The 24,544-nt window shown below is 42.5% G+C and overlaps 1 protein-coding gene across 1 annotated transcript in view; it reads right to left on the bottom strand.

The window, feature by feature from the left end:
- ctnna2 (catenin (cadherin-associated protein), alpha 2) overlaps window positions 1–24,544 on the bottom strand; it is a 1,293,121-nt gene that overhangs the window by 579,623 nt on the left and 688,954 nt on the right. Inside the window, exon 8 of the mRNA XM_087995417.1 lies at window positions 16,785–16,865. Coding sequence (XP_087851543.1) covers window positions 16,785–16,865 — 81 coding nt within the window. The remainder of the gene's footprint in view (window positions 1–16,784; window positions 16,866–24,544) is intronic.

Below are 24,544 nucleotides of genomic sequence, written 5' to 3'. Positions count from 1 at the left end.
CAGCCCTGCCTTAGTTTAAAGGTTTATTCAAAACCAATTTTCATTCTGAAGAGGAATGGGCAGGATAGAGTTAGATTCGCTCATTCTTGAAATATAACACTGGCTGGCCAGAGAGCAGATATCTGCTTGTTATATTGAGATAATCCCTTTCAGGTCTGCAGGACTTTGTCACAGTTGTTTTAAAAGCTCTAAGCCCTTATAGCTCTCATTACTCCACACCCAAAATCTCCACTCCCCACTGTGCCCCTCTGATGTCACCTCCATACCCTCTCATTCAATATACTCTATGGGCAAATCACAGATGTTGTGTAGACAATAATAAAAGCCTTCTAACAATCCTTTATGTCTATTCCATCAATTCACAACTCTCACACTGTGGGTTGGTTCGGGCTCAGCACTAAGGTCAAACGCTCCTTATGAATGTAAATTTCCCAAATAGGGCAATTACGCCACTCCTTTCTCTTTACTAGTAAACATATGTCAGAAATGGGGCAGAGCTCTGGGTCTTTTTACTTAGCAATTTTAAAATTTTACAGTGCTTCCTGACTTCCCAAAATCTGGGAGGAGAAAGTGAGGTCTGCAGATGCTGGAGATCAAAGTTGAAACTTTATTGCTGGAACAGCACAGCAGGTCAGGCAGCATCCAGGGAACAGGAGATTCGACGTTTCGGGCACAGGCCCTTCTTCAGGAATGAGCAGAGAGTGTTCAGCAGGAGAAGATAAAAGGTAGGGAGGAGGGACTTGGAGGAGGGGAGTTGGAAATGTGATAGGTGGAAAGAGGTCAAGGTGAGGGTGATAGGTCGGAGTAGGGTGGAGGCGGAGAGGTCAAGAAGAAGACTGCAGGTCAGGAAGGCAGTGCCGGGCTGGAAGGATCCGGCTGAGACAAGGTGGGGGGAGGGGGGATGAAGAAACTGGTGAAGTCCAAGTTCATCCCCTGCCCCCAGGCCTAACCCCGCCCCCACATCCAGCTCCAGCCCCACACCAGGTCCTAGCTCCCAGCCCTGCCGTGTGTTCACCATCCCTCCGGACCTGCCCCTCTCTGAGGATGAAAGATCAGTCCTCAGCAGAGGTCTCACCTTCGTTCCCACACGTTCTCGGGTCAATGAATTCAATACACGGAGTGACACCGAACAATTCTTCCGCCGCCTTCGCCTCCGTGCCTTCTTCTTCAATCAAGACCCTCGCCCACCCTCTGACGACCCCTTCTCCCACCTCCAACACACCCCGTCCACCTGGACACCCCGTGCTGGCCTCCTACCTGCCCTCGACCTCTTCATAGCAAACTGCCGCCGCGATATTAACCGCTACCTGAACTCCCACACTCCCCCCACCCACTCCAACCTCTCACCCTCGGAACGCGCAGCCCTCCACTCCCTCCGTTCCAACCCCAACCTCACCATCAAACCAGCTGACAAGGGAGGCGCAGTAGTAGTTTGGCGCACTGACCTTTACACCGCTGAGGCCAAACGCCAGCTCGCAGATACCTCCTCCTACCGTCCCCTTGACCATGACCCCACCCCCCACCACCAAACCATCATCTCCCAGACCGTCCATAACCTCATCACCTCAGGGGACCTCCCATCCACCGCCTCCAACCTCATAGTCCCACAAACCGCCCGTTTCTACCTCCTGCCCAAAATCCACAAACCTGACTGCCCCGGACGACCCATCGTCTCAGCCTGCTCCTGCCCAACCGAACTCATCTCGGCATACCTCGACACGGTCCTGTCCCCATTAGTCCAAGAACTCCCCACCTACGTTCGTGACACCACCCACGCCCTCCACCTCCTCCAGGATTTCCGCTTCCCCGGTCCCCAACGCCTCATCTTCACCATGGACATCCAGTCCCTGTACACCTCCATCCCCCATCACGAAGGACTCAAAGCACTCCGCTTCTTCCTTTCCCGCCGTACCACCCAGTACCCTTCCACCGACACCCTCCTTCGACTGACCGAACTGGTCCTCACCCTGAACAACTTTCTTTCCAATCCTCCCACTTTCTCCAAACAAAAGGAGTAGCCATGGGCACCCGCATGGGCCCCAGCTATGCCTGCCTCTTCGTAGGGTATGTGGAACAATCCATCTTCCGCAACTACACTGGCCCCACCCCCCATCTTTTTCTTCGCTACATTGATGACTGTATCGGCGCTACCTCGTGCTCCCACGAGGAGGTTGAACAGTTCATCCACTACACCAACACCTTCCACCCCGACCTCAAATTCACCTGGACAGTCTCGGACTCCTCCCTCCCCTTCCTAGACCTTTCTGTTTCTATCTCAGGCGACCGAATCAACACGGACATCTACTACAAACCTACCGACTCCCACAGCTACCTGGACTACACCTCCTCCCATCCTGCCCCCTGTAAAAACGCCATCCCATTCTCCCAATTCCTTCGTCTCCGCCGCATCTGCTCCCAGGAGGACCAGTTCAAAATACGTACAACACAGATGGCCTCCTTCTTCAAGGACCGCAATTTCCCCCCCGACGTGGTCGACGGTGCCCTCCACCGCATCTCCTCCACTTCCCGCTCCTCCGCCCTTGAGCCCCGCCCCTCCAACCGCCACCAGGACAGAACCCCACTGGTCCTCACCTACCACCCCACCAATCTCCATGTACAGCGCATCATCCGCCGTCACTTCCGCCACCTCCAAACAGACCCCAGCACCAAGGATATATTTCCCTCCCCTCCCCTATCAGCTTTCCGTAGAGACCACTCCCTCCGCGACTCCCTTGTCAGATCCACACCCCCCACCGACCCAACCACCACTCCCGGCACCTTCCCTTGCAACCGCAGGAGGTGCAACACTTGCGCCCACACCTCCCCCCTCACTTCTCTCCAAGGCCCCAAGGGAAACTTCCATATCCGCCACAGATTCACCTGCACCTCCACCCACATCATCTACTGCATCCGCTGCAGCCGGTGTGGCCTCCTCTATATTGGGGAGACAGGCCGCCTACTTGCGGAGCGATTCAGGGAGCACCTCTGGGCCACCCGGACGAACCAACCCAACCAACCTGTGGCACAGCATTTCAACTCCCCCTCCCACTCCACCGAGGATATGCAGGTCATTGGACTCATCCACCGCCAAACCACAACAACCCGACGGTCGGAGGAGGAGCGTCTTATCTTCCGACTGGGAACCCTCCAACCGCAGGGGATGAACTTGGACTTCACCAGTTTCTTCATCCCCCCTCCCCCCACCTTGTCTCAGCCGGATCCTTCCAGCCCGGCACCGCCTTCCTGACCTGCAGTCTTCTTCTTGACCTCTCCGCCTCCACCCTACTCCGACCTATCACCCTCACCTTGACCTCTTTCCACCTATCACATTTCCAACTCCCCTCCTCCAAGTCCCTCCTCCCTACCTTTTATCTTCTCCTGCTGAACACTCTCTGCTCATTCCTGAAGAAGGGCCTGTGCCCGAAACGTCGAATCTCCTGTTCCCTGGATGCTGCCTGACCTGCTGTGCTGTTCCAGCAATAAAGTTTCAACTTCCCAAAATCTGGCTCAAGCAGAGAAATGCCACATTATTTGAGGTTGTATTGATTGCAGTAGAACAAGATTGCAGTCTAGTCACTTGTAAGAAAACACTGTCTTATTTCCTTAAAATTTAACAGTCAGAAGAATCTGGTAGAACTTAAGTTTGTTCTATAGAGAATATATGTAACATTCCCCAGATGTAACAATTAATGATGAATTGGAAAGAAAAGGGAAACTCAGGAAAATCACAACTACCAGAGAAATGTTTTGAGGAAATTACTAAGGTGATAGGAAAGTCCATGTAGACAACATCCACTACCCTACCCTTATTATTAATATTATTATTATCACATTATCAGTCAGAGTATTGAGTACAGGAGTTGGGAGGTCATGTTGCAGCTGTACAGTACATTGGTTAGGTCACTGTTGGAATATTGCATACAATTCTGGTCTCCTTCCTATCGGAAAGATGTTGTGAAGCTTGAAAGGGTTCAGAAAAGATTTACAAGGACGTTGCCAGGGTTGGAGGATTTGAGCTATAGGGAGAGGCTGAAAGGCTGGGGCTGTTTTCCCTGCAGCGTTAGAGGCTGAGGGGTGACCTTATAGAAGTTTACAAAATTATGAGGGGCATGGATAGGGTAAATAGGCAAAATATTTTCCCTGGGGTCAGGGAGTCCAGAACTAGAGGGCATAGGTTTAGGGTGAGAGGGGAAAGATATAAAAGAGACCTATGGGGCAACTTTTTCACGCAGAGGGTGGTACATGTATGGAATAAGCTGCCAGAGGAAGTGATGGAGACTGGTACAATTGCAACATTTAAGAGGCATTTGGATGGGTATATGAATAGGAAGGGTTTGGAGGGATATGGGCTGGGTGCTGGCAGGTGGGACTAGATTGGGTTGGGATATTTGGTCGGCATGGACGGGTTGGACCGAAGGATCTGTTTCCATGTTGTACATCTCTATGACTCTATAACAAAGACCCTCAAGGAATGCTGGTCCAGAAGATTAAGTAACGTATTATCCATGGTGTGTTAGCTAGTTGGATACAAAACTGGTTTGGTCATAGAAGAGGGCAGTTGTGGGTTTCGACTGGAGGTCAGGATGGATGATTTTCTGACTAGACTGTTGGACAGGGTGCAAAAAGGATTTTCCAGGATGTTGCCTGGTTTGGACCATATTAGCAATGTGGAGAAGTTGGACAAACTTCAATTGTTTTCGTTAGAGCATCAGAGGGGCAACCTGATAGATGTCTGAAATTATGAGAGGATGTTGACAGGGGAGGAGCTGCAAGTGGAACAGAGATGAGATGAAAAATAACATCTCTCAGAGAGTGATGGAAGCAGAGTTCTTGAATATTTTTAAGGCTGAGCTCAATGGATTTATAGGATTGGCAAGGAATTTAAAGGTTCTCAGAGCAGATGGAAATGCAGACTTGAGGTTATATTTAGATCAGCCATAATGTTACTGAATGGTGGAGCAGTATCAATAGGGTTGAATGGCCTACTCCTGCTCTGTGTTCATATGCAATTTGTGCATTTGAACATCGAAAGAGCTCCTTAGCTCTTAAAGTGTGACAGAATACACAATAAACGATATAGTTTTTATCTAGTAATTACAACAGAAATGCACTCTTAGATGCTTTATTAATCAAGTTATTGCATCATGCAGGTGATCTGAATTCCTTATCATTCAGTAAGTGCCTGACTATTCTTATTGTATTATGATCTCTGCTAATTGAAGCTGCTTAGAAGTTACTGCTATTTGCTATGGAACTCATTGTAAAGATAATAAAGTGCAGAACAGCTGCAGTAAATGCACTGCAAATATACTAATTTACTGAGCTTTTGTTTCTCAGTGAAGAACCTCTCTTTCAAAGTGAGTAATTGCCATTAATTAGCTCTTGTCTGTGGGAAATGACCATCATGTCAACATGACTCAGCTTGTAAAGGTAAACAAAATGCTTAATGGCAGTAAAAAATGTTCTATTGAATGATCCCAATGATCTCACTTTCAGATACTTTACCAGCCTGTGTTTTTGCTGTGCTTTATGTTTTCATTCAAGGTTTTTAATATCTACAAATATTCTTTTTAATACAATGTTTTTCAAATAATGGTATACAAATTGAACCTGATTGTGTTTGTTTTCTGTGAAGAAACTGCGGGCCAGATGGTTCACCGTCTTGGTTGTCCTCCATGCCCAGTGACACCTGAAATACCCTATTGAACCACTGGGCTTGTTATCAATTGTTGGCAGCTCCTGAAAAAAAGCAACCAGTTGGACCCTGCTAATGTCAATTAGAGGGCTGTGTTCCTTAATTAGGACCTTTTCCTGAAATTGTGGAGTCGCTGGGTATCAACTCTGATCTGTTCAGATATACTGGCATGAATATATGAATATGCAGTTATCATTGAAAACTAACTTCAACCTAAAATTTAAAACAAAAGGCAGTTAAAAACACAGACATGAGCAGCATACATTTTACATATGAAATGTGAGGAGCTGGAGTATACTAAGTGTGGTGGAAATAGATTCAATCCTGCTTTTGAAATAGAATTAAGTAAGCACATGGAGTGAAGAAAAAATGCAGGACGACTGGGGAAGGGGTAGAGAATGGGATCAATTATAGATACTCAAATCTCAGTGAAGAGTCACTCTTTCTCCACCTAAAGCTTCTTGCTCAATTGGCATGACTGTAATTGGTTTCCTTTCAGCAAATTTCAATATTATTTTCATTGATTAATGTCTCACCCTCAGACACTTAAAACAAACTGCTAACTCAACTCACATTTCACTTAACATAGGTTTCCTGAAACCCTTGTCGTCAAAAACCTTGTAGGATGTCTTCCTCTCTGAGACCACCACAGTTTTTATTTATGGAACTGTTTTTCCAATGCCTTTGAAGGAACTCAACATATCTTCCCAACCCAGACCACTCAATGACTGCTGATAAAAGCATCTCTGCTGTTATCAATGTTATCTCTCTGAATGAACCCCTCTCTCTCTCTCTCTCTCTCTCTTTATCTTGCTCATACTCCCCCTTGCCCCATCTTTCCCCCTCTGCCGGTTGTAAGACCAAAGTCAACAAACACCATAACAGTTATCACCCCAGTTGGCTTACTGGTCACTTAGCTTAAATGACATGATGCCTTGTTGCAAAATGCTGTTTAGAACACAAAATAACTTCATATCTTTGTAAAAGATTTGGAGACATATGGGCAAGCAACAGGCAGGTGGGACTAGTTTAGTTTGGGATTACATTCAGCAGGACTTTGGCCCAACTGAGTCAGACTCTTTGACTCTAACTCAGACTTTCAAAGAACTGAAAACTAAAATCCATTTTCCCTCACTTCAGAATTCAAAATTCCAAGAATTAATAATCTGTGAAGAACTATACACTAAACTTTAAATTTTTACATTAAAAAACTATGAAACTTAATCACCTAAGCATGATGTAAAAGGAAGTCTGGCTATGTTTATAGTGGATAAGTAACCTGGATGGTTGGATCCCAGGTTACTAAAGGAGATAAAGGTGGAGACATTTGAAGGGCTTGCCATAAAATTTGGATTTTTCCTAGGTTTGGAGGAATTGTTAGCGAATTTAGAAGTGATGAACATGATATCCTTACTCAGGAATGTGTGTAAAGCTAGCCCTAGTAACTACAGACTGGGCAGTTTAACATCAATTAAATAAATAATAATCAGTAAAATTTTAAACTGGACTTAATTTAGCAAAGTCATTATGGATTTAGAAAGGTACAGGTGTCATTGACTGCTCTGATTAATTCTTTTAATGAAGGAACAAAAATCCCAGAAGTCTGTAAGACGTAAGGACAGAATTAGGCTATCTGGCCCATTGTGTCTGATCTGCCATTCAATTAGATCACAGTTGATCTGATCATCCTTAACTCCGCTTCCCTGCATTTACCCATTACCCTTGATTCCCTTACTCATTAAAAAACAGTCTGTCTCAGCCTTGAATATACTTATTGGCTGAGTCTCAACAGCCATCCGCAGCATAGCATTCCATAAATTCACCATATTCTGAGAGGAGAAATTCTTTCTCATGGTCAACGATACTTACTCTACGATAATACTCTCTGGCCTTAGGCTCTCCTACAAGGGGGAACAACCTCTCCACATCTACCCTGTCAAATCCTCTAAGAATATTATTTGCTGCAATAATGTCACCTCTAATTCTTCTAAACTCCACTGAGCATAGATCCAACCTACTCAACCTCTTATCATAAAATATTCCTTCATACCTAGGATTAACGTGGTGAACCCTCTCTTGACTATATCTCTTGACAGTATTTATTTCCTTCAATAAGGGCACCACAACTGTTCAAGCAAGATATTTTATCTGTGATTTGACTCATGCCTTGTTTCGTTCCAGCAATACATCCCTGGTTTTATATTCAACTCCTTTTGAAATTTGTCTTCCCTATTACCCAATAAAATTAGGCGTTAGCGTTTGGGAATGATGCATGAGAACTCCCAAGTCCCTCTGTGTAGCAAATGCCTGCAGTCTTTCTGTATTTAAATAATAATATTCAGCTCCTCTATTCTTCCTGCCAAAGTGCATAATCTCACAGTTTCCCACGTTACATTTCACCTGCCCAGATTTTGCCCACTTGCTTAACCTACCAACATCCCTCTGTAAAATCTGTGTCATCCTCACCACTTGCCTTCCCACCTATTTTTGTGTCATCTACAAACCTCATGATAATATATTCACTTTCCCTCATCCAAGACATTCACAATAGGTACTGTAAAAACTGAGGTTAATGAAGGAAATGTAGTGGACATTGTCTATATAATATGTAATAAAGCCCTTGACAAATTATCCTTTAAAGCAAAATATTGTAGATAGAGCCACAGTATTATACCGCACAGAAACAAACCCTTCGGTCCAACTTGTTCATGCCAACCAGGTATCCCAAACTTAACTCGTTCCATTTGTCTGCATTTGGTCCATGTGCCTCGAAACCTGTCTTATTCATGTACCTGTCCAAACGTCTTTCAAATGTTGTAACTATTCCTGTCTCTACTACCTCCTCTGGCAGGTCATTCCATATCTTCATCACTCTGTGTGAAAAGGTTTCCCCAGAGATCCCTTTTAAATCTTTCACCTCTCACCTTAAACCTATGCCCTCTAGTTTTGGGGTTGCCCTTCCTTTGGAAAAAGATCTTAGCTATTCATCTTATCTATGCCCCTACAGATTTTATAAACCTCTAAGAGGTCATCCCTCAGCTTTCAATGCTTCATTTGGATGGCACGGTGGCACAGTGGATAACACTGCTGCCTCACAGCATGAGAGAACCAGGTTCAATTCCCGCCTCGGGCAACTGTCTGTGTGGAGTTTGCACATTCTCCCTGTGTCTGTGTGGGTTTCCTCTTACAGTCCAAAGATGTGCAGGTCAGGTGAATTGCCATGCTAAGTTGCCCGTAGCGTTAGGTGAAGTAGTAAATGTAGGGAAACGAGTCTGGGTGGGTTGCTGTTCGGAGGGTCGGTGTGGACTTGTTGGGCGGAAGGGCCTGTTTCCACACTGTAAGTAATCTAATCTAATGATAATTTTCTCTCAGAATGTGGAATTCCCATCCAGAAAGGTGGTGCAAACACAGTCACTGAGTATTTTTAAGGCAGAGGTTGATAGGTTTTTGTTAAGATTAGATTAGATTACTTACAGTGTGGAAACAGGCCCTTCGGCCCAACAAGTCCACACCACCCCGCCGAAGCGCAACCCACCCATACCCCTACATTTACCCCTTAACTAACACTACGGGCAATTTAGCATGGCCAATTCACCTAACCTGCACATCTTTGGATTGTGGGAGGAAACCAGAGCACCCGGAGGAAACCCACGCAGACACGGGGAGAACGTGCAAACTCCACACAGTCAGTCTCCTGAGGCGGGAATTGAACCCGGGTCTCTGGCACTGTGAGGCAGCAGTGCTAACCACTGTGCCACCGTGCCGCCCACAAAGCAAGGGGTGAATCAATGATAGGTGTGAATTTGGGATTTTCAGGTTAAAGAGGCAGGGATTATTCTCCTTGGACCAAAGGAAGTTCAGAGAAGGAATGATTGAGTTTTAGAATATTACAATAGATTTAGTTAATATTCTTGCCCCTACAGATTTTGCCCCTACAAATTCTTTCTCATGGTCAACGATACTTACTCTACGATAATACTCTCTGGCCTTAGGCTCTCCTACAAGGGGGAACAATCTCTCCACATCTACCCTGTCAAATCCACTAAGAATATTATTTGCTGCAATAATGTCACCTCTAATTCTTCTAAACTCCACTGAGCATAGATCCAACCTACTCAACCTCTTATCATAAAATATCCCTTCATACCTAGGATTAATGTGGTGAACCCTCTCTTGACTATATCTCTTGCCAGTATTTATTTCCTTCAATAAGGGCACCACAACTGTTCAAGCAAGATTTAAGGAAGCTGTGAAAAAATACATTTTGTTTTCTGTGTAGCAAGCGCCAATGGGCTGAATTTGTTGTGAAAACAAGAGAAGTGGAAATGATGAAAAAGAAAATTGAGTGGATGCCTCAAAAAATAATTAACATGTCAGCTATACGAACAGAATAGGACAGTGGAACTGAATTGATCCATATAGAGAGCCAGCATGGATTTGACAAGCCAAATGGCTTCTTTATTAGATCTAATAACTCCAGAAGGTGTATATAATCCCCTCCCTCCCCTTATATAACTGAAGGCTGGGAAGAACAAGAGGCATTGTAAAATAAAGCAGAGGGTCAATTTAGGTAACTACAACCTGCCCCATAAATATGAGTTGCGTAAGGTGTCAGGCAGCTTGCCAGTTTTCCACCATGTTTAGTCCTTCAAGTGGACCATTAACTGCTCCCTAAGGGTTTGAACTCTCTTCTACCTAAAGCTTCTATCCAGTTTGGGAGGTAAGTTGTCAGGGGAGCTGAATGAGCAGCTTGACTGCATGTTCTGCTGGTCCATCTCTTTTGATAGGGATGGGGAGGGAGTTACCTGAGGCTATTATGGACAGCACCTCCTAGGTCATAACCTCCACACCCTCCCTCCATCCACTTTATCTCTCCAACCGAGGCCTCTAAGACTTGACTGTGTCCCCTCTGCAGTCAGCCTGCTGGGGACCTCTAGATGGTCCATGGAATAAACTGAGCTTCTCATTTTGAAGGACTTGATCGTGGCTTTGCTGGGATGACAGAACTGCTGATCAATCAGAGACTTCTTATCTGAAAGCTGAAGGGTCCAATTTGAACTAGTGAAGGCTGCACTAATGTGTTACCCCTCCTGGGCAGCTGGATTTTTGCTGAGGGACTTTGCAGTCAAGGAGGCAGCTACCCTAAACAAAAATCACCATTATAATTAGAATCTACTTCTCCTATTTATATCTTTTCCCCTACATTCTAGTTGAAATTTCCCTTCTAATTTCTCAAATCCCTGATTCTGTCAGAGAATCATAGAGTTTTTACAGCAATGGAAAGAGGCCCTTCATGTCCACGTCATTCATCAAGTGTCCTTCTGATTCCAGCACTTGTCCCGTAACAATGAATGCTATGGTGTTTCAAATGTTCATTTAAATAGTTTATAAATGTCTTGAGGGTTCCTGCTCAATCACTCTTTTAGGCAATGTGCTCTGGATACCCACAATTACTGGGTGTAAATAACTTCCCTCAAATTCCCTACAAAACCTCCTTACCTGGTTATTCCTCTACTAATGGGAAAAGGTTCTCCCTTTCTACCCTGTCAATGCCTCTCAGACCATTGCACACCTCAATCAGATCCTCCTCATCTCAGCCTTCTCCGCTCCAAAGAAAACAATCCCAGCTAATCTGTCTTCATAGCTGAATTACGCAAACCCACGTACATTCTGGTGCATGTCCAATGCCCCCTCTCTAAGGCAACTACCTCCAGCTGTCTTATTTCTTAACCCTGCAAATTATGCTGATCTCATGGTTCTAAATTGGAATTCATAAAGATATTAGACAATGTGCTGATGAAATAAATATAGGTCAGTGCCCTGTCTAGACAAATTCTCAAATGCATCATTGTTAAAGCTCCCTACCAGTTTATAGGTCATACTTGATCATGATCAGTTTGATGAATCACTGTTATACTCCAAGATATTTTTGACCTACCTAATCAAGTTGACAGAAATCAGGAAATGGATTCTGATCAATTTGTTAATTAAGATAAACAATAGCTTGCTGTGATCATAAGTTGAATAATTTTATTTTGAACAACGATTGTGGAAAGAGAGGTATGTGCAGTAATTCAAAGCACTTGGCTGTCTTGGTTTCCTATTGATCCAATCAGCAACTGATTTATAACTACACTGAATACGTGATATCCTGACTGGGGGTGCCAGTTGCCTGAGTCACCCTGCAAAGGGGGTCTGTGTACACTAAGGATACATAATTAATGACTTCTGAAGAACAGTTCGAGGGAAGAGGAAGCACAAACTGTTCAGGTATATCAGTAAACTTTCGAGATAAGACACTGGGAAATGAGATGCCTTAAGTCTCACTTCAGAATTCTCCTCAACATGGCATGTGTTTTATAGAAAAAGCCACAAACCAACAATTTAAGAATGGGCATGTTTAAAGGAGGCCAATAGTAAATGGAAAGTCTCTTGAAAACATAACACATAAATGAAAAGGAATCTAGGCCCAAGGAATATATTTATCTTGTACAAATTTATGTTTCTCAACAGTGAAATTCAAGGAATCAAAGCCTATGAAGATCCCAATTCCTGCCAGATAATAATGATATTCAACCAATACATAACATGCCAGATATTGATGCAAATTAGAATATGCCTGTGCATCTGGGTAAATATACCTGGGGAGAATCATAGAATCCCTACATGATTCTACAAAGTACATTTAACTAGATAGATATACCAGGGTAGGCTACATGTAGTTTCCGATTAACTGTCAACTCATATGAAAGCTTTGGTTTACTGTAATAAAACTGTCATTTCAACAATGATGTAAGATGATAAATTTTCAATTTCTTTTTGACCCACTTTGGGTCGGTAATATCAAAAAAAAATCAATAAGACATTTACAGTGCTTCTTAATGAATTGACATTCAAATTACATCAAATGTTAAAACACATACCAGAAATACTGTTCAACATTTGTAGTAGCTAAGCATATTATTTAACATTAGGGCAGTCATTTGTCAGCAACCAGCATCTGAGCTTCATAATCACATCATTAAATGTGATTGGTCTGCACTCAAGTGGTCTTTTGCTTGTATATTGCAAAAGATATAAAGCTCAAGGTTTGGCAGTACAACTAGACTGAATGAATGATCTCAATCAGGAGATTGTTTTCTCAGATTGACATTCTATCTATGCATTAAAAAAAAACTTTAATTGAGTTAAGTTAAAGCAGACCATATCTCATTCTTATACTGCTAAGTACTGCCATGGTCTTGTTTGGTAAATTACTACCTTAGACCGGCAGCCCATTATTGGCAAAAATGGTAAATGAATCTGTGGGTCATGGTGTTCACACATTTCTAACATTGTGGCCTTCATGCCCTCAAGTTCCAGTTAGCATATTTAGCTTAACATGCACATGTACATACAAATTCTGCATAACACATCCCCACTAAAGGTTACAGGGTAAATATAAAAGAACCTTATTCATCATCGTCTATCTCAAGCATGTGTCTATTCTATTAGACTGAGAAACTTAAGAGTGAGGTTTCCTAGGTCAAACCCCTGTCTACCAAGGCTATATTGAATATGCAAATATTTGTTTTAAGATGGAGCTAGTCTCCCAAGGTTTATCATCTTCTCAGAGTTTGTCCTCCCCAAATGAAATTAATTTCTCTTTACTAGATGTGTCACCACACTCTGCATGCCAACCACAGTTCTACATTAAATCCTGACTGAGTCGGTAAGAGGACAATCCTACTGTAAGGATTCGTTGGAATCTAGTTGGGGTGAAAGTAATCTCACCTCACTTGAAGAACAGCTTCACAACTTTCTCCCAAAACTCCTGGAAACAGCAGGGACCAGTGCGTATCGTTTCCTAAGATTTTGCAACACTGCAAATAGAGTTACAGCATGATGCCATGTGACTCCCTCACAATTCAGATCTGAAGCCAGATATGGTTCGCCAGACTCTCAACCCTTTTCAAATAACCAGGAGTTTCCAGTAAACTGAGTTGCTGCCTAGCAACCTAGGAGCTCAAAGATAGAACTTTCCTTTTGTCCACACTGCCATGAGATGATAAGTGGGGGAACCTCAGCTTCAGAACCTCAGCTACTGACAATTCCATCTCTGTCTCAGTGTGACTCCCAGGCAGGTGTGTTCATAGGGACTTGTACAACTATCTTCCAGTAAAGTAACATTGCTATTATACATTACAATCAGAGGGAGTGCCTCTGAGTTTGAGTGAATCACAATGTCTCTGTCCTGTAAATTCATGATGGCATCTGTAAGCTTTGCGATGGATATTCTATTCTTGTGATCATTGCCTAGAATTGCCTAAAGCATAAAAGTGTATAGCTAACATCAACAAAGTTAGTACTTGATTTCTTAATTCTGATATGCCCCTATTCTGACCCAAGGCTATCAATGGGAGGTGAGTTTGGTTGCTGAAATTGTGGATCTGAAATATGCAAATGGTGGTTTGGGAAGGTGAAAATGTTCTATGCTGTCCTCTCTTCCCAACTTTTGGTTTTCCGTTTTGCCTGCTCTTGGGTGCCCTGGTGGTTCTTGGATCTCCTTGCAAAACATACACTGACTAGTCTAAAAACATAAGCCAAAATTCTCAACAAAAACTAAAATAACCTTTATGCAGATATTAAGTGCCGTAAAATCATAATATAAGTCACATGATCACATATGTCATTCGAATGTTGGGCATTACAACCACTACTTTTTGTTATTTACATAAATTATTTGAATGTGAGCAGAAGAGATAGTAAGTTTGTAGATGACACCAAAATTGAAGGTGTAGTGGACAGCAAAGAAGGTTACCTCAGATTACAATAGGATCTTGACCAGATGGGCCAGTGGGCTGAGAAGTGGCAGATGGAGTTTAATTCAGATAAATGTGACGTGCTGCATTTTGTGAAAACAAATCCTAGCAGGACTTATACACTTAATGGTAAGGTGCTAGAGAGTGTTGCTGAACAAAGAGATCTTGGAGTGCTCCTTGAAAGTGGAGTCGCAGGTAGATAGGATAGTGAAGAAGGCGTTTGGTATGCTTTCCTTTATTGGTCAGAGTATTGAGTATAGGAGTTGGGAGGTCATGTTGCGGCTGCACAGGACATTGGTTAGGCCACTATTGGAATATTGCATGCAATTCTGGTCTCCTTCCTATCGGAAAGAAGCTCTAAACTTGAATTGGTTCAAGTATGATTTACAAGGATGTTGCCAGGGTTGGAGGATTTGAGCTATAGGGAGAGGGTGAACAGGCTGGGGCTGTTTTCCCTGGAGCATCGGAGGTTGAGGGGTGATCTTATAGAGGAGCATGGATAGGATAAATAGACAAAGTCTTTTCCCTGGGGTCAGGGAGTCCAGAACTAGAGGGTACAGGTTTAGGGTGAGAGGGGAAAGATATAAAAGAGACCTATGGGGCAACTTTTTCACACAGAAGATGGTACGTGTATGGAATGAGCTGCCAGAGGAAGTGGTGGAAACTGGTACGATTGCAACATTTAAGAGGCATTTGGATGGGTATATGAATAGGAAGGGTTTGGAGGGATATGGGCTGGGTGCTGGCAGGTGGGACTCGATTGGGTTGGGATATCTGGTCGGCATGGACGGGTTGGACCGAAGGTTCTGTTTCCATGATGTACATCTCTATGACTCTATAACTCCAGGAATACCTCTCAACATTTAACTCAAGAGAGGATGGGGGACTTGATTGGAAGAGTCAAACAGACTGTTGTGAGATACATGGGCATACATCTGAGAGATCCACCATATTCTAAAGACACTGGAAAGGTAAGTTTTGGAAGGTCGAAAAAATACATTCACAGTACCATCTAACATGTAATAAGGACACAAAGCTGAAGTTGAGGATTCAGTAGAAATGGGATTAAGGCAGCAGAAGACAGATCTCATATGAGCTTGGAGTTTGGGGCAAATAGAAAAAAAGGCTAACAAGTGTGAAGATGAGCAGAATACTAGACCAGCACAGGCATTAAGGAATGTTTGGTTTGCTTGGCAAGATGTAGCAGGAATCAAGCAGCTAAAGCCTCAGAGAGCCTCGACATTGGTGATAGAACCATTAGCTTCTCACATATTATTTGAGGTCAAAGTGGGACTATTTAAGGAGGTGAATGGTCAAGGGGGGTGGGAGGTGCCAATAAGTACAAGATCCAGAGCTAATGTTCCCAAAATAGAACACTGTTTTATAAATATGAGGGCCTACAATTTGATTTAATACTTTAGCCATGTAATATATATTATAATATGCAATTTTTAAAAAAGATAATTATAACATTTGAGAATTCATGTAATATTTTCTGTTTGCATTACAAATATTGCTTGCGATTAGAACCCATCAGTTAGAGAAAATCTTTTGAATGAAGTAACAGACATTGCAGCATTATGAAACATCCCAGAGTAATGTAACTGTAACTACTTAGGCAGCTGAACTGGAAACTGTCATCTTTTGCATCATGCCTGTCCAGATAGAAGATGATACTTCTCCTTTTAGGCTTACTCTCCAGCCTTAGTCTCCACACATTTTAGCACTGATGAGCAAATAAGAACATTTTTCTAGCTTTCCTGCCTTTCTTAAGTATTTCCAGGGCAAAGCTTCCATCATTGTATCCAACAATGTGCAATTGCCCAAATCATTTTGACTTTTCAATTCTCATGCTCTTCAGCCTTATGACCTCTGTGTGTGAGACTATATGACTCTTTGCCAATTACTGCAAAAATCAGAGAGTGTGTGCAGCAATGGAGACATTAATCCTGTTTGTCTGTCAGCAGGTCACCGAGGTTAAATGACAGTTTCCCAGCTCTGACCATAACCCAAGTGGTTTAAGTGTTGAATCACTTTAGAATATAAAGATAGTGCAAGAATAATTTAAAGATTTTCCCTGGCCCTACAGAGATAGGTGGTGCTGCAGTAAAGACTGCAATCTTTCTCTCAAGCAGGAAATGGAGGAGGTTGACCCTACCCTTGAGAATGATATTTGAAATTAATTAATACTTGGACCAATTTTACAAAAATGTCAAGTCTCCAAAGTACATTCATTCAACTATCACCATACGTTCCACACCGAAGGTCGACGATTGCAGAGAGCATACCTGTCGTCGCAGATCCCTTGTTTTCTTTGTCATTTTTTCAATGGCAGCATTGAGTGGGTCACCTTTCTCTTTCCTCCCAGTCTGAAAGAAGATAACACATTTTATTTAGAAGCTTGTCTGAAGAATGTGACATTTAATTTTGCCAGCACTGTTTTTCTTTACTGTCAAACATCCAGATGTGATGTAAACCTGGTGAATTGACTCGGAATTGCTTCAGCTTACAAAACATTATCAATTGTACACAACAACAAAAGACTACCTGTGAATTATTCTGTGTTCGTCTGCTTTACTTTGCTTGTCACTTTCGTATGGTTATGTCAATGTCAATGTTCCATACTGTACAACGGATTACCTCCTTACAAAGTCAGGGGAATGATTCTCAGGGGTCAATGGGTGCATGAATTGTGGTGGGCATGTACTTTTGTGCAGTCGATCAGCACACCAGTTTGCAGGCACTATCTTGCCATTTTCCAGAGCAATTTTGAAGAAATTGATTTAAAATGGCTACCTTTCTACAAGAGAAAGGAAGTTTGTGCAAGTAATAAAAATGTAAATTAAATCAGAGGCCAGCTGAAAATTTTCAAATTACCTGCATGTTTCTTCTCGCATCAGATGCATGGAGGTGGTCTCCCAGATGTATATAGTAAGTTCAGAAGTCCAGACTGACTCATTATTGTGGCTGTCTACTGGTTCAAAGCTACAGCTGCAGGTCATCTTATCCGGAGACATTTCCCCTCCACAATGGTGATCCAGAATATGTGGTTATTATCTATTTCAAACATCTTACAAGTGCTGAGAAGCCATCTCAAGATGGTAGTGACCTCTCTCTGTATCTCTCTCTTTTTCTCTCACTCTCCTTTCACTGTCAAGAGTAGAATCCATCTCCTGCATCTGGTGGGTCTCATACTTGCCCGACAGTTTTAAGAACACGACTGTCATTCTTAACTGGATGCCGAATGCATTTCTTGTTAAGTAGAAGAAGGAGGCTTATGTGTTGGTGAGACTAGATGATTCAGATGAGGCAATGGAGTGTTACAGGTTAGCCAGGAAGGATTTAAAGAGAAAGTTAAGAAGAGCAAAGAGAGGAATGAGCAGTTTTAAGCAGGCAGAATAAAGGAGAACCCTAAAGCTTTCTATAGGTATGTGAGGAATAAAAGGATGACTAGGGTGGGAATAGGGCCAATCTTTGAAGAGAAAATGAGGTCTGCAGATGCTGGAGATCAGAGATGGAAATGTGTTGCTGGAGAAGCGCAGCAGGTCAGGCAGCATCTAGGGAACAGGAGAATCGACGTTTCGGGCATTAGCCCTTCTTCAGGAATGGATGAAGAAGGGCTAATGCCCGAAACGTCGATTCTCCTGTTCCCTAGATGCTGCCTGACCTGCTGCGCTTCTCCAGCAACACATTTCCATCTGGGAATAGGGCCAGTCAAAGACAGAAGTGGGAAGTTGAGTGTGGACCCTGTGGAGATCGGAGAGGTGCTAAATTAACATTTCTCATCAGTTTTATTCAGGAAAAGGAGAATATTGTATATGAGAAGAATGAGATACGAGATATTAGACGAGAAAGGATCAAGATTAGTTACGCACAGGTATTATCAATTCTGGAAGGAGTGAAAGTAGACAAGTCCCCTGGGCAGTATGGGATTTATCCGAGGATTCTCTGGGAAGCTAGGGAGGAGATAGCTCAGCCTTTGACTTTGATATTTGAGTCGTCATTGACTACAGGTTTAGTACCAGAGGACTGGAGGATTGCAAATGTTGTCCCCTTTTTCAAGAAGGGCAGTAGAGGTGACCCAGCTAATTATAGACCAGTGAGCCTTACTTCTGTTGTATGAAAGGCTTTGGAAAGGATTATAAGAGATAAGATTTATAATCATCTAGTAAGCAACAATTTGATTTCAGATAATCAACATGGTTTCGTCAAGAGCAGGTCATGTCTCACAATCTTCATTGAGTTTTTTGAGAAGGTGACCAAGCATGTAGATGAGGGTAGGGCAGTTGACATGGTGTACATGGACTTCAGTAAAGCCTTTGAGAAGGTTCCACATGGTGGGCTGTTGGAGGAAATGCAGAGGCATGGGATTGAGGGTGATTTAGCAATTTGGATTAGAAACTGGATTTCTGAAAGAAGACAGCATGGAGTCCGGTTACTAGTGGTGTGCCACTGCTGTTTGTCATTTTTATAAATGAATTAAACGCAGGCATAGGTGAATGGTAGGTTTGCAGATGACACTAAAGTCGGTGGAGTAGTGGACAGTTTGGAAGAATGTTACAGGTTGCAGGAGGACTTGGATAAACTGCAGAATTAGGCTGAGAGGTGGCAAATGGAGTTCAATGCAGCTAAGTATGAGGTGATGCACTTTGGAAGACTAACAGGAAGGCAAAGAACTGGGTCGATGGAAAGATTCTTGGTAGTGTGGATGTGCAGAGGGATCTTGGAGTCCATGTAGATAGATCCCTGAAAGTTGCCACCCTGGTTGATAGTGCTGTTAAGAAGGCATACGGTGTGTTAGGTTTCATTGTTAGAGGAATTGAGTTCTGGAGCCGCAATGTCATGCTGCAACTATACAAAATGCTAGTGCAGCAGCACTTGGAATTTTGTGTATAGTTGTGGTCGCCATATTACAGGAAGGATATGGAAGCATTGGAAAATGTGCAGGGGAGATTTAGCAGGATATTGCCTGGTCTGGAGGGAAGCTCTTATGAGGAAAGGCTGAGAGACTTGGGTTTGTTCTCATTGGAAAGAAGAAGGCTAAGAAGGGATTTGATAGAGACATGCAAGATGATCAGAGGATTAGATAGGGTAGACAGTGAAAGTCTTTTTCCTAGGATGATGACATCAGCTTGTATGAGGGGGCATAACTACAAATTGAGGGGTGATAGATTTAAGACAGATGTCAGAGGCAGATTCTTCACTCAGAGAATGGTAAGGGCGTAGAATGCCCTCCCTGCCAATGTAGTTAATGCAGCCACATTAGGGAGATTTAAAAAGTCCTTGGATAAACACATGGATGATGATGGGATAGTGTAGGGGATGAGCTTAGAATAGTTCACAGGTTGGCGCAATATTGAGGGCCTGTTCTGCGCTGTATTGTTCTATGTTCTATGATCATTACCTGTCCAATTAATCAATGTTGGGTAACTGTTCCTAACACAGTGAGGGGTTGGAACACCCATTTGGCTCTGCCATCAAGGTCCCACGCCATCAATGGATTTGTACAAGTTGAGTTCCAATGGGGGCTCCCGACAACTACTCGAACTTTGGTGGCAGAGCTGTGGTAATTCTAGAAAAAGGCAAAGATCATGCCTGGTGAGCATGGAATCGATATGGAATTTTCCCCCAGCTTGCTTGTTTAAAATTAGGTCTTTCATTTACAAAATGTTACATAAATGTAAAATGTAAATGTGAGATGCTTTGTCATAATTTGGTCACTAATAGTGGATTAAAGAATGATCATTTGAAGAACATAAAAGGCTGTGGGAGACAGCAGAACAAGTGTGATATGTCTTTAGAGAAACTCTATGCAGACTGAAAGAGAAGAATTTCATAGTCTGTTCTCATGTTTTAATAATAAGGAAAAACTCTACACAGAGAAAAGTAATGATCTCAGGAGTAAAGGTTTAAACACAGTGTTCTAAATAACAGTTATAACATTAAATATAAAGCACACCATGTTTCATGTACATATCTAATTGTCTCATTGCATGTGCAGTATGCACCTTAATGATGTGGGAGTTGAGGTCAGGCTAGGTAAATACTGAAAGTACCTTCTCCCAACTGATCTAATTAAAGGTTATTCAGTTTCCACCTGTCCACTGTTAAACTGAGCATTTTTATATTCAGTGGATTATATGAAAGTAAACAAGCAGAGTATATTTTTTTTCATAGCTAATGATGTAGAAATATTCAACATCAATATTATATGATTTTGCATGAATTTTCATCATCACAGGATGCAATACAGAAGAAGGCTGTTCAGCAGAGTTTTCTTGTGCCAGCTCTTGAAGAGCTATCCAATTAGTCTTAATCCTCTGCTCTTTCCCTGGAACTATGTAATTTATTTAATAGATTGCATGGAAAAAGGACTTTCAGTCCAACTCGTCCATGCTGACCAGTCTCACTTGCCTGCGTTTGGCCTATATCCCTTCAAATCTTTCCTACTCATGTACTGAGCCAAATGTATTTTAAATGTTGTAACTGTACCTGCATCCTTCATTTCCTCTGGCAGTTCATTCCACACATGAATGACTCTGTGCAAACAAAATTGCACCTCATGTCCTTTTTAAAACTTTCTGCTCTCACCTTAAAAATATGTCCAGTGGTTTTGAACTTGCCATCCAGAAGGAAAAGACAACTGCAATTCACCTTATCTATGCTCCTCGTGATTTTATAAGCCTTCAAAAGGTTACCCCTCAATCTGCTACATTCCAGTGAAAGAATTCCCAGCCTATCCAGCTGACATTTATAACTCAATCCCTCCATTCCCAGCAACATCCTGCCTTCAATTATTCCCTGTTGAGAATAATTCCCTGTTGAGATTTACAATGTAATCTGCTCACATCACTCTTCAGGCAACATACATCAATTTGCTGTGTAATAAATAAGTTTTCCATATGCTGTCTCTGGTTCATCTTTGAATTGTCCATGATACTATAATGATACTATAATGATATTAACATTCAGTTATGTGGTTAACTTTCATACTAGTCAATTTGCCATGGTTAGTCTAAGAAAACAGGAAAACTAATTGTTTTCAATCATAATATTTAAGTGCCATTATGGGGAGATTTGTAAGAAACTATGAGGCACAAAGTATTTACTGAAGATATAGGGTCTTTTTGCCAGGGTAGGAAAGTCCAAAACTGAAGGGCATAGATTTAAGATGAGGGGGGAAAGATTTAAAAGAGACCTGAGGGGCAACCACACTATACAATTCTATGACTCTATAGTGAATCTGCACGGTAAAGTTAAACTACTTCTTTGAACAAACTGAGCCTGCTAACAGTGTTAACATGTGCTGTGGTGTAGATGCATTACAGAAGAATGCAGATGCCGCTAAACTCAGTTTTGCTTGTGTCATGTCTGTCTCACAGATAGCACTACATCCACTGTGGGCGGCACGGTGGCACAGTGGTTAGCACTGCTGCCTCACAGCGCCAGAGACCCGGGTTCAATTCCCGCCTCAGGCGACTGACTGTGTGGAGTTTGCACGTTCTCCCCGTGTCTGCGTGGGTTTCCTCCGGGTGCTCCGGTTTCCTCCCACAGTCCAAAGATGTGCAGGTCAGGTGAATTGGCCATGCTAAATTGCCCGTAGTGTTAGGTAAGGGGTAAATGTAGGGGTATGGGTGGGTTGCGCTTCGGCGGGTCGGTGTGGACTTGTTGGGCCGAAGGGCCTGTTTCCACACTGTAAGTAATCTAATCTAATCCAACGTATCCCTGTCATACCAGGCAGATCATTTCTGCTGCATCTACAAAGCAAAACAATACACAACATTGCCTCAAACTGTCAGTCCCAAAAGATAATCGCTTTCTGTCATTCCAAATTCATTTGATACTCTTATGCAAACAATGCATTTCCTGATAGGCATAAGTTAGAGAAAGGTAAATAAAAATTAAAATACTGATGATGGTACTCCCTTTTGCACATTATGCCCCTCAGTGTGAAATCTGTGCCTCAAGCCTATTGCAATTGGCATTGGATGAGAATATTCACAAATAATTAAAAAAAAATGTTTATTGCATGAAGTTTTGGCCACATGCTGCAGTCTGTGAGAAACGAAAGCTGCAGGCAATATCTTTTCTAATACCTATGCAACAGTAGAGACAGTGAGCCAGTTACTGTTTAATATGACCAATTATCTTTCTCATTTATCACTGAAAAAGGGTTAACATAGGAACCTCATTATCAAAGGAATTTAACAAATGCCAATCATAAAGGTAAATGAGCACAAGCAATTCTGTGTAACCTGACTTTTTTGGCAGAAAACTAACTCTCCAAAAACAGATACCATAATTCACTTTTCACATATCTCAGATACAACACAATTTACCTAAAAAACTCAGTAATCTTATTATGGAGAGCTCAAACATTACCTTTCATAAGAATATTTGAAGTCGGAGCAAGCGTAGGCCTTGTGGCCATTTGAGCCTATTTCGCCCATTCAGTGTTGTTCAACATCACCATGACTTTCCTGCTCCATTCATAAGACCATAAGATATGGGAGCAGGATTGAGCCATTCAGTCCATTTAGGCTGGTCCATCATTTAATCATGGCTAATATGTTTCTCAACACCATTCCTCTGCCTTCTCCCCATAACTCTTGATCCCGTTACTAACCAAGGACCTCTCTATCTCTGTCTTAAATAAACTCAAAAATTTAGCCTCCACAGCCTTCTGTGGCAATGTGTTCCACAAATTCACCATCATCTCTCTGAAGAAAATCCTCTTCATCTCAGTTCTACAGGGTGTCCCTTCACACTCAGGCTATGCCCAGGAGTCCTAGTTTCTCCTACTGGTGGAAACATCTTCTCCGTATCCATTCTATCCTGGTCTCTCAGTATTCTATAGGTTTCAATGAGAATCTACCCTCATCATCCTAAACTCCATCGTGTGCAGATCCAGCAAAGTGCTCAATCACTCCTCATATGGCAAGCTCTTCATTTCCGGGATCATTCATGTGACCCTCCTCTGGACTCTCTCAAATACCAGCATCTCCTTCCTTAGATATAGGCCCAAAACTGCTCACAATATTCCAAATGTGGTATGACCAAAGCCTTATACAGCCTTAGCAGCCCTCCCAAAATGAATGGTAACACTGCACTTGTCTTCGAACTGCCAACTGAACCTGCATGTTAACCTTAAGAGAATCCTGAACGAGGACTCCACACTTAGCTTCAGATTTCAGAAGCCTTTTCCCATTTAGAAAATATTCAATGCCTCTGTTCTTCCTATCAAAGTCTCTAAACACACACCTACGACACATGATTCACAAAAATAACGTCTTGATATTAACAGCTGAAATTGATTCCTCAACATAAAGCTGGCAAAGTCTTTGGTACTATTGCTGGATCCAAAGCCTTTGCATATCCAGTGGTTTCAGCATATGGAATGAATCACACTGGCAAGAAATTCACATAATTTAAATCTTGGGGCTATGCACAATTATCATTTAAGTCAGACCTATAATCTGATAATGGTAGTGGGGGTGACTTCTCTCAGTAGACAATTTTCAAAAGACTGAGCTTCTTGAGATATTTGCAACAAGATCTGAATAAAATTCAGGCTTGTGCTGAAGATAGGCAAGTAACATTCGTACCATACAAGTATAAGGAAATGACCATCTCAGCAAGATAGAATTGAACCATCCTTCCTTGACATTCAATGTCATTACCAAGTCAGAATTCACCACAATCAATATTTTGCGAGTTACCATTCACTGGAAACTGATCTAGGCCAGATATATACATACTGTCCATAAAACAATAAGATGTAGGAGCAGACCCCGAGATTATTCTGCCCAATGAGTGTGCTTCACCATTCGATGTTATCATGGTTGATTTAATAAAGCTCAACAATATTTTCCAGCTTTTTCAGTATAACCTTTAGTTCCCTTACTGATTAAAAGTCTGTCAATCTCAGCCTTGCATATACTTGGTATGAAGGTACGAGTGTGGACTATGCTGGACAAAGTCAAAAATTACACAACACCGGGTTATAGTCCAACAGGTTTACTTGAAACTGCAAGCTTTCGGAGTGCCC

The sequence above is a fragment of the Chiloscyllium plagiosum genome, unplaced genomic scaffold, assembly GCF_037043375.1.
Source record: "Chiloscyllium plagiosum isolate Xiang-an unplaced genomic scaffold, Cpla_swu_hap1 HiC_scaffold_1, whole genome shotgun sequence".
Lineage (NCBI taxonomy): Eukaryota > Metazoa > Chordata > Chondrichthyes > Orectolobiformes > Hemiscylliidae > Chiloscyllium > Chiloscyllium plagiosum.
The sequence above is the reverse complement of the archived record's forward strand: the minus strand, read 5'-3'. Positions and strand labels throughout refer to the sequence as shown.